Here is an 18,261-nt window from a genome sequence, read left to right on the forward strand (position 1 = left end):
CCCCTAGTGCATAATTGTGTAGTAGTTAAAAGGGAAGGAATACAATATGGATTTATAAAAACTTAATTGTCTATCTATTATATATTTTTTCCTTTTATCTTCTTATTGTACAAAATTTAATATAAAAGGAAAAAATATATAATAGATAGACAAATATGTGTAATGCACCCCTTTTTTATTGCATGTAATTTTGTTGCATATAATTACAAAAGCTATGTTACACTAATTTATGTGTATATATGCATATATTATATGTTTATATTACGTAAAATGAACAAATATAAAAATAAATAAACATACTAAGTATTATATTGCGTGCATTTTTTTTAAAATTAATATATTTTTTAGTTTTTGTATAGACAAATTCGCTAATTTATTTCATTATATATGCATTTTATTGAATATTTTTTTTTATTTTATTTGCATAATTTTTTTTAATTTAGAAAAAATTAATAGCTTTTAATTAATGTTGTTTTAAATGTTTTTATATATAATTTGAAAAAAAATATTATTTATATATTATTTTTATTTTAAAATAAATAAATTATATTAACAAAATTTGTATTATCGCTTTTTGTCTAGTTTCTATTATATTAATTTTATTTTGTTTTTATTTTATTTTTCAAATTTAATAATTCTATATAATAATTTTAATTTATACAAAATGGTTGCAAAAAGCAAAACTACCAAAATTACTCTTAAAAAAAAAACTGTCAAGGCTGCAGGAAAATTAGTTAAAACAAAAGCAGTCAAAGCAAAAGGAAAAAACATGAAAGCTAAAACAACCGTATCAAAATCAAAGAAGTTAAACCCAAAAAAATTGTAAGTTTAAAAATTTGTTGTATATTTTAAATATACTTAGTATTTTCACCTATGTGTATGATTAGATTTTTTTCTACATATATCATTATGTAGAAGTTTATTTGTTTATGATTACTTACTAATACGACATATAATGTGCAATTTATTGAAAATTTTCACATTTATTTCATATCCATGTTTACCTGCATAGATAAATATACATTTGTTTATATTTTATTTTTTATAGAATTAATAAAAAGGCAAAATCCATAAAATCTAAAATTGCAAAAAAAGCCGTCAAAAAAGTTGTTAAAAATGTTGTCAAAAAAGCTGTTAAAAAAATGATTAAAAAACAAAAATAAATATAAGGACTTTTATAAATACATAAATGTAGCCTCAAAGGAATAGAAGAAATATTTTATATTTTTTTTTCATTCTCCATTATATTATATATACAAAAAAGGCATACAACTAATATAGTTAAAAATTTTTTTATAACATATTAATATATAATACATAAATAGAGACATAGTAGTTTTTATATATATATATATGTAGACTATATTATGAAAGTATTTTTTTTCTCCCCTTTGTTTGTTTTATTAGTGTTTAATTTTATATGATATATATATATTGTTTGTATGTGTGTGTATATGTAAGTAAATGATGGTTATATTTATGTTCCGACAAAAATACATCATTTAAGCATAGAATAAATAAACTATTTATTTAAATTTTTTATCACATCTAAAAATGGAATAAAATTCGATTAAAATTTGATGGTAAATATTATCATATACAACATGTTTTAATAGTTCACAACTGGGTTGCTAAAAAATATTAACTTTACATTTTTTTAATGTAATAATGATTATGTTGTCTGGCTTATTTTTTTGTAATATAATAGGACTATTCAAAAAGAAGACATAAAATATGCTAAACTTCTATGCATATTTTTATTATGCTAAAACCAAGTATATAAATTCTTTGTCAAATATTATAATTTTCTTATTTTAGTTGTTGTAGAGAAAATGAAATATTTACAAAAAAATCGAGTTTTTTTTTTTTTTTCAACATTATAAGCTTATAGAGCATGTTTTCATATATAAAATATTTTTCCAACCCAAATAAAAAAATCCTATTTAATCAGATTAATAATTTAGCCCATTTTTAAGTACTACCAATTTTAAATAATAATAAATGAAAACAGTCTTCTTTGAATTGGTGGTAAATTAATGATTATATGTTCAGAAATATTTCATAATAATAATTTGAAAATGTTTAGTGTATTTTTTTACTATTTAATTTTTTCAATATTTTATATATTTACAAAAATAAAAAAAAATGCATAAATTCTTTTTAAGCAATATTTGGTTGAGAATATATTTTTCCCCTTTTAATAAAAATATGATATAACTAACAAAAAAATATATGGCTTATAATTAATAGGATTATATATTGTCTCGTAGTAAAAAAAAATATTTTGTATATAACCACGATAATACTTATATAAAAATATAGGAAAAAGTAAAAAAGAAAAATAATAAGTTATTCTTCAAGCTAAGGAAAACCTACAGTTATATAAAAATAAATTATTTAGAAAAATTTAATACATTTTTATAATTAAAAAAAATGTAATAAATATTGTTGTATCCAATTTATAATATATATACATGTTTATAATGTTCCTTTTTTATTTTATCTTTTATATGATTCCTTCTTTTTTAATCATATAATTAAATTTATAAGGAAACAAAATATCCAAAAAATATAGAAATAATAAAAAAAAATATTCATTAAAAATAAGAATTTATCAAAGATAATATACAATAAAATAATTATATATACTTTTTTTTTGTCATTCTTATTTTTTTATATTTAATAAATTTCTAATCCATTCAATGAAAGTAAGATAAAAGATAAAGAAAATAATTACCTATACATTATATGCAAATCCATTGTATATATGTATGTATGTTTGTATATATTAGTGAATATTTCCTTCCCCACCCAACAAGCTTGTTACTTATTTTGTCATACTACATTTTGCTATTATTAAATCATGTCATATATTTTTTTTTTTTTTTTTTTTAATTTTCAGTGAGTCTAGTATGTAAAAATTGTCAAAGTTCTGATATCGAAACGAATGAAGGACAAGGTGAAATTATTTGTCTAAGATGTGGGTCCGTTTTAGAGGAAAATAAAATTGTAGAGTCCCTCGAATTTGTTGAGAACAACAATGGGGCTATTTCAATGGTATGCCCTGAAAAAAGCAGAAAAAAAATGAAAAAAAATGAAAAAAAATGAAAAAAATGAAAAAAATGAAAAAAATGAAAAAATATACTATATAAATTTAACTTTTACCTATTTAACTTCTACCTATTTAACTTCTCCCTATTTAACTTCTCCCTATTTAACTTCTACCTATTTATGCTCACATTCGATAATTTAACATTTTTTTTTGCAACTCAGGTTGGGCAGTTCATTCCATCCAGTGGAACTAAGTCCTTTATATTGTCGTGGGGAATAAGAGAAAGTCGGGAAATATCACTACAAAAAGGATATATAAATATACAGAAGATAGCAGATAATTTGCATTTATCGAGTCAACATATAGAGGCTGCACAAAGAATATATTTGATGGCATTACAACGTAATTTTACTATGGGTCGAAATAATTCATATGTTGCTGCTTCTTGTTTATATACAATTTGTAGAAGAGAAAAATCGCCTATAATGCTAATCGATTTTAGTGATATATTGCAAACACCTGTAAAACCATTGGGTAAAACATTTTTAAAATTATTAAGGCTTCTACATATTAGTGTGCCAAATATTGATCCATCATTGTTTTTAGAAAGATTTGCATATAAGCTTAATTTAAAAAATGATATATATAAAGTAACATATACCGGAATAAAACTAATTCAAGCTATGACTAGAGATTGGATAAGTACAGGTAGAAGACCAACGGGTTTATGTGGTGCTTCACTTTTAATAGCTACAAGAATACATGGTATAACAATTAATTCTAATACTATTGCTGAAGTTGTTAGGATATCTAATCCTACTATTATTAAACGTTTATATGAATTTAAAAATACTAATATAGCTAAAATAAAAGCAAGTGAGTTTGATAAAATATCTATTGATGATATACCATCAAGCTCAATTCCCCCTTGTGTTATTTCTGATAATAAAAAAAAAATTAAATATAATCTTTTACAAAAAAATAAAACCTTATCATTATGTGATAGTGAAGAACAATATGCATTATGTTCAAATTCTACATGTTCTGTAGAAAATTATGAAAAAAATATAAACTCACAAAATATTAATGCTTCCTCTTATATTGATAATAATAGTACAAAATGTATAAGCGATCAAGAATTAGATCAAAATAAATTTTTTAATACTACACAAAGTGGTATTATCAACTCATCAAATGAAGTAGAATATTGCACTTCAACAATCACAGCTTCTTCTTCTGTTCTTGACGATAAAGAAAAATATCATGATGGCGATACAAATAAAATTAATAAAAATTGTAAGGAAAATAAGAATAACAAGAATGACGAACATATACGACCATCAAGTAATGAAATAAATTTAGATGAAATTTGTAATGATAATCCTGAAGGAAATGATATAGATAATTTAGCCTTAAAAATTATTAATACTATTGATATTGAAAAAAATTCAGAATTTTTAAAAATAAGTAACAATTCTTTATTAAACGAATTAGGGGCTTTAAAAAATGAGCACACTAAATATGACACCTCTAAAGAACCAAACAAAATGAACTTACAAAATCAGGATATACAAAAGGGTTCGCAAAATATGGCAAACTTTTCAAAATTACAATCAGTCAAATTAACAAATCGTGAAGCTTCTACTAGCACAATTGTTGAGAATAATGGAAATAATGAATATAATGAAATAAAAGAGAGTACCAAACAAAAGTATAAAACATTAGATAATAGTACATATAGTACAACCTTAAAACAAACTGTTAATAGTGAATTAAGTAATGCTATAAATGATATAAATGACGAATTCAATTTATTTGATAATAATACACTTAGTAAAAACTCAAGTAATACTACATCAGGCTTAAGCAAAATGAATGATGTTAATAATATATTAACAGATTTTAATTACTTTTTTGAAAATAATTCAAATACAATTAATGATCAAACAGCTAATTTTGATATAAATTCAGATGATTCAGAACAACTAAATGATGAAACAATAAGTGATAGTTATGATAGTGAAATTGAAAATATTATTTTATCCGAAAAAGAAAGGAAAATTAAAATGTTAATTTGGGATGATGTGATGAAAGGCTGTATGCCAAATTTATCCAAAAATATGAAAAGACAAAAAAAAAGACAAAATACTGATATTAATAATTCAAAAAATAAAATACCAAATAATAAACAAAATGTTGATAATCCTCAAGATCAGTTATCAACTGGAGATTCTGTGATAAAGGCTTTGGAAAAATCCAATAAACTTCTTCCTAAAAAAATTAATTATGATGTATTAAAATCTCTTTTTTCATCATAAAAAAAAAACAATTTTTTAACATTCTTTTTTGGTAACATCATTTTTTTTTAGAAACATATTGCAATATATATATTTCCTTTTTCATTTAACGCTTGCCAGTTATTTGAATGAATATATATGCAATTGTTTATAGAATTGCACACACCATTTAGCATTTCTATATTATGTTTTTGTTTTATTTACCTTGCTGTGCATAATTTTGCATTAATATTAAGAATTTATATGATATATTTATGACATGTACATACGAATTTGTGCTTAATAGAAATTTTTTATGGATTTATTATGACCATTTTATGCTCACAATATTTTCTTTTATTGCATGTGCATGCATTATTTTGTTATATGTTTATCCAATTAGTGTATACATTTTCCTATTTAGTATTTTTATTTTGGCATTATTTTACCGTTTATTATATACAAATTAAAAAACATTTTTAATCTTCGTAGTTTCGGCAACCCGCTGGTACATATTATTTTTTGTATAGCTGTTCATCTTTAAATTTTTGCCACACTTTTACAGTAACTCATTGTATTATTATTTAAACTATTTTTCTGTGTTAATTTTTTTAGATTTTGTGCTTCCTTAAAATATAATTTAAATGATAAATACTTCTACATAAAAACATACAATTAAAAATTTAACAAAATGTAGCAAATTTTAAAAAATAAAATAGAAAGCATGATATACGTATGCATATTTCCATACAATGCTGTGGTTAATCCTGTTTTAAGCATTGTATTTTTGTTGAAAAAGTTCAAAAAAAATATATAATTAAAATAAATAACAAAATATTGACAAAAAGACAAATAAGTAAAAAATAACGAAATACAATAAAAATAATTAAATAGACAATTAAATCTATAAATAGTAAAGTATAAAAATAATGGTTTTTATTTTTCTAAACTTTGGGCTACAATATACCCAAGATAATAAAGATCTTCATCATGGTGCTTTTATAGAAATGTCTGTTCTTCTTTTTGTTTAAACTTAATCGATGTCCCCATGGTGATATATTTGAATTGAATCTGGGGCATACAATTGTCTTAATTGTGCTATCAGCTACAAGAAAAAAACATATATAAATAAAAATAAATGACATAATAAGGGGAATGCCATGCATATTTTGGTTTATTTTCTAAACTTACATTAGCATCAACAGGTGATTTTACTTTTCTTTTTCCAACCATATCTCTATTTTTTAAGTAAATTCGTTTAAGTTTTTCTGCTAATATACCATTATGTGTATATTTATTAAGGGCCTCATTTAATTTGATTGGTGTTGGCCATAAGGATACAAGAAGTTCGGTAGCATCTGCGCCACACATATTAATTAATCTGAGTTGCTTTCCAAATGTTTCTTTGACGATATTGTTTTTTGATTTTTTCGATTCATTATTCCATATTTCCCATGAAGAAGAATTATTTTTTAAATAAGTTTCTAACTTTTCGTTATGTACTATATCTTCATTATTTTTTACATTACATATTTCTTTAAGATTTTTTACAATTTCTGAATGTATTTCAGATAATAAAAGAAAAGTATGTTTAATACTTTGGCTTCTCAATATTGAGAACCCGTTAATCAATCGAATGCTATGTTGTACATTCGTTAATGTTTCATAAGATATTTTTGATGTGTTTGTATAATTTTTAAATGAATTATTACTATCTTCTATTAGATATATTATATGATATGTTTCTTTAGATCTCATTAAACGATATTTTTGTTCATCATATCTACCATCAATTATACTTGAGCTTAAATCATTTAATGCTTTTCTTTCTATAATCCATTTTAAAACATATTCTTCATAATCTACATTTTCTTCCACTTCATTACAATCAACACTTAATGTGTTTCCATATTTATCATAGCTATAAGTAAAATCGATATTTTTATTTCCTATATTTGATGTCCAATTATCTACTGAATTTTCATTTATATCTATTTGTTTTTCTTTCCCTTCCTTTTCTTTTTTCTTACGTTTTCTTTTAGATGTGTTTTTATTATTATTATAAACTGGTCTTCTGCATAACCATATAATATCTCCTAATGGTAAATTTCGCGTTTCGTATTTTATATTATTATTTTTAAAAATTTCTTTCCATTTTTCATTGAATTCGGAACTCATTCCTGACACATCTCTATTATCAATTATCATTATTATTTCATAAGGTCCATATCGAATATTTTTATTTTCCTCATTTTCTTCACAGTGTTCTGTCTCTACATTTGATTTTGTATTATCATTTTTACTTTTTTTTTTTTTATTTTGTTTTTTTTTCTTTGCTTTTTTTTCATTTTCATCTTCACCATTATTCTCTTCTATTTTGGTGTCTTCTTCCATTTTAGAATTCTTAATTTTTTGCTTTTTTTTCTTTTGTTCATTTTTTTGAGAGTTTAAATCCCTATTTTCTATTGAGCCAATCATCTCATTATTATTATCATAATCGGGTCCTAACTTTCGTTTTTTTTCATTCTCATTATCACTTTGTTTATCTTTACAATAATTCGATGAACATGGATTAACTGTATTATATTCTTCGTCGTCAGACAAATCTATTATATCAATAACATTTTGTTTTTCAAATAGTGGGATATTTTCATTAGCATTTTTAATATAGTTATTAGTTGTTGATATATTATTATATGAGGATGGATTTATTTCAGTATTTTTAGAGGACTCACATTTTTCATCATTATTATCGTCATCCGACTCATCACTAAATAAACTTTGATAATTAATATATTTAACACTCGAATTATTATTTGATTTGTTTGTGTTAATTTCATAATTTTTATTTTGCACACTTTTATCTAAACTGTTATGATTGAAACAATTAGGATTGTTCTGCATTGTTTTATTTTGTAATTTATCTTTTAAGCTTATATTTAATTTTTTATATAATCCCTCTTTTTTCTTATCTAATTTTAATTGAAAATTAGAACTAGAAATGCTTTCAAAATGCTCATTTTCATCTAATGCGTTTTGTAAATCATGAGAATGCTCCGTTTCAACATTAAACTGTTCATTATTTTTGTTATCATCTATTAGTTCACTTTTATTTTCTGAATATTTTTTTACATTTGTCTCACCCATTGAGTTTGCATCAAAGCTTATTGTACCATCTCTATATGATGATATTGTATTATGACAACTTTGATTACAACTATTGTTTTTTTCAACTATGTTATCCTTTTTTAAATCTTTTATTTTATTATTTTTTTCGAATCGTTCATTTTTTGCAATATTACTCATTTCTTTTTCGTTACATTCAGTTGCAACTGTCATAATTTGTTCAAGCACATTCGGATCAATTTGTTTATTTTTTATAGCATCAAAATTATTTTCAAAAATGTTATTCATAGCATTTTGTATTAGTTCCTCTTTCGGTTTATCAATTGTTTTTGTTGAATCATCAACACTATTAAAAGTGTCGCCACATGTCGTTTCGTTAATTTTGCTATTCTTATCGTTAGAAATTTCAAATGAGTTTTTTTCCTCATTCACATTTATGTGTTCTTCTTTTTTTATTATTTTATCATTTTTCATTTGTAAAACTTGCTTTCCTTTTTCGGTTATCTTAACCTTTTTGACACATTTTGATCTAACATTTTTTTTATTAGGTATGGTTTCTTCATTTGTCTGATTTGAATGATTGTTGTTATTATTTTCTGTCTCTTCTAACTTTTCTAATAATTCCAATTTTATTAACTTGTTTAACAATATAAAATTTATATTTATAGATTTTTGACAACATTTAAAAAACTCTTTATTTATCTCTTCTTTGCTCATCGCATTATTATTATACATATGACTATGCTCATTAATAATTGCGAGAACACTTTTTTCGTTATCAGATAATTCAGTATATTGTTTTTTTTTCTTTTTACTCTTATATATCTTTTCATTGCTAGTATTGTCATCTCCATTATTGCTTAGGGAGGATGATTTACTGATCTTTCGTTCATTCGAAGAATTAATACTGCAATTTTTTACTTGCTCATCATTTTCGTTACAATAGTTTACACTGCCACGGTTACACAACATTTTATCGTCATTGTTTGTTTGTTTTTTCTTTTTTTTTTTTTTTGAGCTATTGTTATTGTCATCCTGACTTATATGATCATTTTGTATTTCCTTTATATTTCTTATAATGGTATCATCTGAATTATCCTCATTTGTTTTGATATTATAAAAATCCTTGTTGAATTGTTTTAAAAATTTATCGGTATTGTTAATTACTTTATTTACATGATTTATAATTTGATTCGAATCTTCGTTGAATAAAGTACTTTCATTCCCGTCTTTTTGTAGGTGATTATCATCTTTAGGTTGAGATAATACCTTATCAAAATATCGTGAAAAGCTTTTACCAACACCTCTTAATTTAAAAGCATCTTGGCTATTTGTAATAGGCAACGGATATTTTGTAATAGACGCAATAATTGTTTTAAATGAAATGACCAAATTGCTATAACCCTGGCCTAGCGCCTTTCTTTTTAAATTGTTAAAATAATCATAAAAAATTACATTGTCAGGGTGCATACTATAATTTCTTCTGTTGTCTTTATTAGTCTGATTTTTTGAATGCTTTCTTTCTTCCATTTAATCGTCGTATTGTATATTTTTACACACACATACACAAAAAACAATAAAAAGAAAAAAAAATATAAAACAAAAATACTAAATTTAAAGACTTACACAATGGTAAGCAATGCTTATAAGAACAAATACAATAAATTATAAAGCATTCTATAAATAATTTAACAAATAAATAATAATGCTAATAATAATAGTGATAATGGTGATATAATAGCTAGTTGAATCAAATTCAACCTTAACAAGACATAAAAGTATTACATTTTTCACCCCTTCCTCAAATAGTTATACTTTGTTATACTTCCCATAAATTTAATTTTTATTAATTTTGTATTTTCACTATAATAAACATATGTATACACACATATATTCATATTCCGTTTTGTCATACATTATTTTATATATTAATGATTTGTAACAATACAAAAATATTTAGGTATTATGCTCTCATTTGGCTATCTCACTATATAATATTTATTTTTTTTTTATTTTGGCTATTTTTTTTTTATAAATATAAAAAGCTAATATATTAATATAAAAAAAAACACACATATCTAACAAGTGTGAGTAAGCAATAGAACAAAGGTGTTATTCATATATGTATATATATTAGTTTTATTAAAAATTTAGAAAAAATTCGAACAATATTTTACATTTTTTACAACACTAAATATGTAACATATTTGTTAATAAATATTCTTATCAAATCGTATATTTTGTTAAATTTTACGAGTTGTAAATTAAAGTTATTTCACTAAGATTAAGCATATTATATTTTTTTTATTTTACATATAGCCTTAATTCCAATAAAATTATATTATTGAATATGCTATGAATATTTTGTTTAATTTACATTTTTTCGAATCCTTTTCACAATATTATTATACAAATATGTATTACTATATTTTTTAACTTTCATTGTAGCTTAACACAATAATATATGCGTTCCTTATGTTAATATAAAAAAAATCCTTTTAATTTATGTGATTTTCATAAAGAAATGCAAAGGAGCTATAGTATTGTAATGTAATACCTAAGATGAAATATCAATAAAAATTGAATATCATATTAATAACAAAAGAGTTAAATAAAATATAGTATTACTATTATTATAGCTAGTATTAATAAACATTTTATCACTTTTCAGATAAATAAAATTTATTTAAGAACATATATATTATGTCTATTTAATATTACACCTTTATGTCTTAAATTATTCTATTTTTACAAATTTGAAATAATAAATACATAAGCATATATTACAATCTAAAATTATTCTCTATTTCATATAACGCAAAATGTATTTTGAAAATTGTTATTGGTTTTTATTTAATTTTTATTTAATTTTTTGGTCTTTCTCTATTTCTTATGTATATAAAAATTGTAAATCCATTTAAATAAATTAAATAGACAACTAAACTACTATTATTAAAGAACAATAATAAAATGTAACATATATATTTCCTATGAGCAGTTGTAATAGTACAAAATAAAAGTCAGTTTTTTTTTATCGTCATGAGAAAATTATAAAAATATATTAAAACTTATTTAAAATAAATGGGAAATTTTTCTTTATAAATTAGAGAATGTGCATGTGTTAAAGTATATGTAAATAAATATATGTACACATGTACATGTGACAAACATGCTAATGAATTTCATTTTTTTTAATTAAAAAGATTCCATATAGAATAGTACACACAGATAAATTATAAACAATTTTTAACATATATATAAAGTAATATTATTTATAATTATTAATCTTTAGAAATGGAGACGCATTATAATTGATACATGTAGACAAAAATGTTTTAAATGTAAAAAAGAAATTTTATTTATGGAGAAAATATAAATTTATTGAAAAAAACAAATGTAACATGAACAAATGAATATATTTCTTTCGCTTATTAATACAATTATTATATTTATAAACATTAAACATATTAAAGAACTATATATAATATCATATTTAATAAGTTACATATTATTAAACCTTTTAACAGTGAATCTATGATAAATTAAAATTTAATAATATATTTGACTATTTATTTACATAATTTTAAGCCCATAAATATATATTTATTCTTATTATGATCACTAAAGAAAAAAATTAAGCAGCTTTTTATTGTCTAACAGACTTAATCTTAAGCAAATAAATGTTACATATAACAACTTGCTCTTTGGACAGTTTTTATTTTATTTATTTATTATGTATATTTTTCTTTATAATAATTTAAGATTATATGGTTGTGTACCTCTTTTTTTTATTTTTACATTTTTTTATATTATAAATATTTTATCATTTTTATTCTCGTGTGCATATTGAAAAAGTAACAAAACATTTATCACCTAGTAGCAAAAAAAATAGACTAGGAATAAATGGTTTAAAATTAATATATGGTTATTTTTTTTCATTTAAAATTAAATATGCGCATTATATAAGCTTTTAAAATTAAAAAAAAAACAGTAAATAAAATGTAGATATATAGATACATATATATAATATGTACGTATAAAGCTTATAAAATAATTATAAAAAAAAATATTTAAAACATCATTATAAATAAATTGGTAAGTTGATATTACTTAAAACAATTTAATAAGTGTCTAATATTTTACTTATGCATAAATAAAAAAAAAGAAAGAGATATATAATTTATATTTTTTTTTAATTTATATTCTGTATAAGAATTTACAAAATATTGTCTTTATTTCGTTTGCCATTTTATTAGAAATATATTATGTTTTAAAAGATTTCATTTTATATATATGCGTACCAGTTCTATGTTAAATATACCTAAATAAAATACTACGTGCATAATTAAATAGCGCCATGTTTGTTTAAAATTGTTGTTGTGTACAAATTTTTAATTTCATTTTTACTAGTTTTAATTTTATTTTATATATAAGTACTTATAGCATATGTGTTGTTTATACATAATTTACCAGAACACAGAAAATGCATTTCGTTACATATTTCTAATTTCTCTAAAAATATAAACATACATACGCCTAAATATTTACATATTATATATACACATAAATATATCATGTACATATAAAATATACATATATTTTTTTAAGCCTCTTGTCATAAAAAAAATCAATTAAATTTTAAAATTAATAAATTTATTACATTTAAGTGTTCTTGTAGATTAATAATAATAACAAATATATTAATGCATAATAGAAAAAAATATATAAATAACCAAATAATGATATAGCGTATTTTATATATATATAATATATACATATTTTTTTTTCCCCGTTTTTATTCTTTGACAAAAGTTAAAAAAAAAAAATTCGGAGTGTACATAATATTCTATGTTCACAATTAGTAAGTTTATTGAATAACATTATGTGGTTTTAAGAGGGAGGTATTTTTTTTTTTTAACGCTATGGTGTATCTCTTTAGGGGAGCATAAACATACATATATAATATAATACATGTTTTGATTTCTACAATTTGTTATATATACATAAATAAATATATATGTATATTATATTTACTTATTTAATATTATGGAAATATGCCAAAAGAAAATATTAATATATTTTTATGTAAGAAAAAATAATAAACGACCTTATTTTTTTTTTCTATTATACAACAGTAATTGCGGTATATTTTTTCTTATTATTATTTTTTCCATATTTTATCTAGTTTTGTTTACTGCAGTTTCAAGAGCTCTATTGGGTTTGAATGTTTACATATGTAAATATTATATACACATTTTTACTATATATTTATAAAAAAATATATACATACTTGTGAAACTTTTTTGTCTTTGCACATTAAATGAAAATGTTTATTTCGTTCACAACATCCTGTTTGAGTAAATAAATAAAATACACGTTTTTATAAAGTTTTATTATATCCATTTTTTTTCTTTTATATTTCTACATTTTTATTATTTAGTAATAATATAGCTCGTTGGTAATATATATTATCTATTTTTTTGTATTTTTTTTTTAATTATAAATACTCATTAATAATATAGCAAATAAATAAAAAAGGGGGGTTTCTTTTATAACAACATTATACATATATATAGACTAGAAAAAATATAATAATAAATCAATATTTTTAGTTTTATTTTTATAAGTTTGTCCTAATAATTTTTATGCTGATATATTTGTATACATATAAAATATTATGCCAAGATATTTATATATAGAACTAAAAAGGGTTAAATGTGTTATTTTTATAAAAATGTTTAAATTTAATACACCTTTTAGCATTTACAATATTATATAATTTTGTTTATTTTGTGGGCTTTAGTATATTCCTGTTGTAATAATAATTTATTTAATAATTTCTAAAAGGTTTTGAATGCCACATATATAAATATATTTGAATAAAGAATTGTAGTTACATATTATCTTTTTTTTTACACCCAAAACTTATATGATTTGTGTTGCACATATGTTTTTTTTTTATATTTTTTCACCCCCTATATAAATATTATATATATCAATATAGCATTTTATTTTTTTACTTAAATTGTTATTGTTGAATTAATATTAATAATATTACCCTCGTCACATTTTATTAATAATAGATTGTTTCTTTTTCTTTTATACATATGTATGCATACATATAGCATGTTATGTTTTTATCTTTAAATGTTTATATATATGCATTCATTATAAAAATACAGGTTTTTTTTAAAAAATAAAAAAAACAAGTTTTATTGATTATTAGTTTCAAGTATAAAAATATTCTGCACCCATTCTTGAACTTTTTTTTTTAAATAATCAATTTGTTTATTATTATTATTTATTAATTTGTATATTTTTTTCGATATTATTTATATGGTCATATTTAACATGTTTATGTTGTGTATATAATATCTATATACCTATTCATTATAAAATATATATTTATATCATATTGTGTGGTAACTATATATTTCCCTTATTTTATTATAAGTAATATACAATTTGTAATTTGTTATATCTAGATAAGAAAAACGATAATAATACAAAAATTAATGGAGATTACTAGTTGCAACACTAAATAAGTTTCACTCTCAAAAAAAAAAAAATTTGTTGGCTGTACACATATGGCATATAATAAGATTTAGACCTATATATAAAATATGTAGGAACAATATATTTTGTTTTTTTTTAAATTAGAATATATACATAGAGGAATACATATACATATTGCTACTAAAAAAATAACAAAAATATTTATATAATTCAAAAATTTTCAATGATGATTAATTACGTCAATCCACAAAGTACCAATCAGGCTCAAGAAGGTAATACTACAATGTGTAAAAAAAAAGTGTGAATACATGTGTGTAATTTCTACATATTACATGTGTGTAAAACATTGGATGGTTTTGTTTTTCTATATATTTCTTTTCTATACTGTGACTTATTCAACCTGTGGTTTTTCTTTCTATCGGTTTTGAGTTTCTATACATATGTGGCAGTAAATCGAACTACCAACAAGGTTTACTATAGCTTTTACACCAATTTTAATCATTTTATATGATATATACATTTTTTTTTAATAACACAGCTAGCGAAGCACCTAAACCAGGACAAAACGCCATTGAAGAAAAAACACAAGAAACAAATGATAATGATAGCTATGATTATACAGATGATAATGGTAAAAATAAAGGAGTATGGTATAATGCAAGAACAAAATGTTGGTTAGCATGTGTAAAGGGAAGTGGAAGACATCTTCGTGTATTTTCAGTAAAAAAACATGGATATAAAAAAGCAAAACGATTAGCAGTTGAATGTAAAAATGCAACCTTTTACAATTATAATAATAACAACTCTATATCCAATGAAACTAAAAATGATAATCAAGGCAACAGTTTTAATAGCAGTAACAGTAATGAAGAAAATAATAATAAAAGCGAAGATGCTAATAATATGAGAGAACATACAGAAAACTATAAAATGTCTAATAATGTAAAATTTACAAATAATAATTATAATAATATGAATGAATATATAAATACAAAAGAATTGAAGTATCCAAAAAATAAAAAAATGAATAACGGAGATATATATACACATATACCATATGATGATAATACAAACTATTCGAAAAATAATATACTAATGGAAAATGATAGTTTAGATATCAATAATGGTATGTCAAATAAAAAACGAAGATATAATACTAGACGGGGCAATTATAAATATGCAAATGGTGTCGAGAAAAATCAAGAAAATGGTAATGCTGATATTTATGGAAATGCTAACAATACTAATGCAAATATAAAATATGTTAAAAATATAAATAGCCCTAACAATGAAGAAAATGAAGAATATAATAATTTATACTCAATTTTAAAAGGTGATGGAATAGCTATTAATAATATGGATAATAAATTATATGGAGATGGATTAAATAATTGTCAAATGGAAAATTCAAAAAAAAATAATAAAATAAAAGATAAAATAAGTTGCTTAGTAAAAGCTAGCAAATCCAATTTTAATTCTATAACAGGCGATCGAAATAATCGAAATCTTTCATCCAATTATAATAATATTAACAATATAAATATTATGAATGGCAATAAAAATTTTAATTATCCTGCTAATAGTACACACAATAAACACAATAATATTCAAAGGAATTATAACAACAATATAGATAACCATGTGTGTAATACAAATATTATAAGTAATAATAATTGTTTAATTACTGATAAAGATTTTCAAATTGATTCACCAGAGCAAACAAATGAAGAAATGGTTTTTATAAAAAATAGTAATTATGATTATAATGAAAATGTACGAAAAAAAAATAAATATAATAATGAATGTGAAGGAACATTTATTTTTTCTCATGAATATTACTCAGATTATGGAAATAAAAATAACGAAGATGGCAAAACAAATTTTATAGATTTAACTAGAGAAGCCTTAGCATTAATATTAAAAGATTTAAAAAAAAATGTTATTCCTAAAATTCCTGTAGGTATTGAAAAAAGAGAAAGATATTCAAATTCTTTACGATTATGTTTAAAAAGTGCTAAATTGACAAAACATATTAATGAATTAGAACCATATCTTGAATTATTTAGTGAATGCATTAAAAATAACAAATTACCAAGTCATATGAATTTGAATGCTCAGTTATTTTATTTAGACAAGTTATAACTATGCCAAGATCGTTTAAATTATTTTGCTACTTCTTAAAACTTATTAGACATTCTTTCCTCTAACCCTTTGCTATTTCCTACTTTATTTAGAATTTTTTAATCAGATAATAAAAGGTATGCATATCAAGTACAGCAACGAAATAAATCTTATTATTGCCCAAAATGTCTGCATTTTTTATAACTTTTCATTCCTTTTCATTTACTTTTTTTTGTTTTTATTTTTATCGTCACAAGAGATTATCTATATTCATGCATTTACACTTGCATAGCATTTGGTTGTTTTAATTACAAATAATATTTTACTACACAATAATTTGCATTAAGATTGGGCTCGAAAATTTTCACAACAATCCCAAAAAAGAGAGAGAGATATATAAATATGTATTATTTATGTGCATGAGTATATATTTTCCCTTTTAATTAAATGTATATATTTTGTTTAATTGAATACATTTATATAGTTTTTCATATAATAATATTTATTGCAAATAGTTGTAATATTTTTTATTTTGAAATTTGATTTCATGTGTGGATATTTCCCAATATGTGTATTTTTTCTAAGCATCTCGATTTATATAATATGTATATAAAGAGAAAGAAAAGTTGAATGTGAAAAAGGCGTACCTATATATCAATTTTTAATGGTAATAATAATAGTTATTGCTGTTGTTTTATTTTTTTTTTTTTTTTTTCACACAATTTTTTTCATTCTTACATTATATATATATAATTGTTTGTTTTGCTTTTTGTTTGTTTCATTTTTTCGTTTCTTTTTTCTTTTCCCTTTTCTTTATTTCTTCTTCTAACAATAAAATAGTGCTCAAAAGAAAAAAAGAAAAAGAAGAAAACATTTATTTGCATTCAAATTAATAATAATTATTATAACTTAAATGAAAAATTTTTGAATAATTAAACCAATTATACTTAAAAGCGACGGTAAAAATCGGACTATAATTTATTCTCATACATATCTATATCAAAAAGTTAGACTATATATGTCTTAAAAAAATAAGCCGCCTTTTTTATGTCTATAAATAGGGAGAAAAATCATATAACACATGTTTTGCCTATTTAGAAAAGCAGGTGGTGCTACGAACTAAATATGTGTGTACAAATTATTGAGGCTTTTTAAAAGTTTAACAAAAGT

General features: G+C 21.7%; 4 protein-coding genes across 4 annotated transcripts; 3 read left to right on the forward strand and 1 right to left on the reverse strand.

Annotated features, from left to right (window-relative positions):
- Positions 1–664: 664 nt before the first annotated feature.
- Positions 665–1,163, forward strand: PVVCY_1301450 (conserved Plasmodium protein, unknown function; the record flags this gene model as incomplete). Its single annotated transcript, XM_008623820.1, has 2 exons — positions 665–822; positions 1,049–1,163. The coding sequence occupies 2 exons, from the start codon at positions 665–667 to the stop codon at positions 1,161–1,163; spliced, it is 273 nt and encodes a 90-aa protein (XP_008622042.1).
- A 1,891-nt stretch (positions 1,164–3,054) lies between these two features.
- On the forward strand, positions 3,055–5,370 carry PVVCY_1301460 (transcription factor IIIb subunit, putative; the record flags this gene model as incomplete). The annotated part of the gene is made up of 2 exons (XM_037634724.1): positions 3,055–3,057; positions 3,274–5,370. 2 exons carry the CDS (start codon positions 3,055–3,057, stop codon positions 5,368–5,370), a joined length of 2,100 nt encoding a protein of 699 aa, XP_037490780.1.
- Positions 5,371–6,361: 991 nt separating this feature from the next.
- Positions 6,362–9,984, reverse strand: PVVCY_1301470 (crossover junction endonuclease MUS81, putative; the record flags this gene model as incomplete). The annotated part of the gene is made up of 2 exons (XM_008623822.1): positions 6,362–6,433; positions 6,520–9,984. The coding sequence occupies 2 exons, from the start codon at positions 9,982–9,984 to the stop codon at positions 6,362–6,364; spliced, it is 3,537 nt and encodes a 1,178-aa protein (XP_008622044.1).
- A 5,209-nt stretch (positions 9,985–15,193) lies between these two features.
- PVVCY_1301480 (transcription factor with AP2 domain(s), putative) lies at positions 15,194–17,112 on the forward strand (the record flags this gene model as incomplete). The annotated part of the gene is made up of 2 exons (XM_008623823.2): positions 15,194–15,242; positions 15,509–17,112. The coding sequence occupies 2 exons, from the start codon at positions 15,194–15,196 to the stop codon at positions 17,110–17,112; spliced, it is 1,653 nt and encodes a 550-aa protein (XP_008622045.2).
- Between the last annotated feature and the right edge of the window lie 1,149 nt (positions 17,113–18,261).

The sequence above is a fragment of the Plasmodium vinckei genome (genome assembly GCF_900681995.1).
Source record: "Plasmodium vinckei vinckei genome assembly, chromosome: PVVCY_13".
In the NCBI taxonomy this organism is placed as follows: domain Eukaryota; phylum Apicomplexa; class Aconoidasida; order Haemosporida; family Plasmodiidae; genus Plasmodium; species Plasmodium vinckei.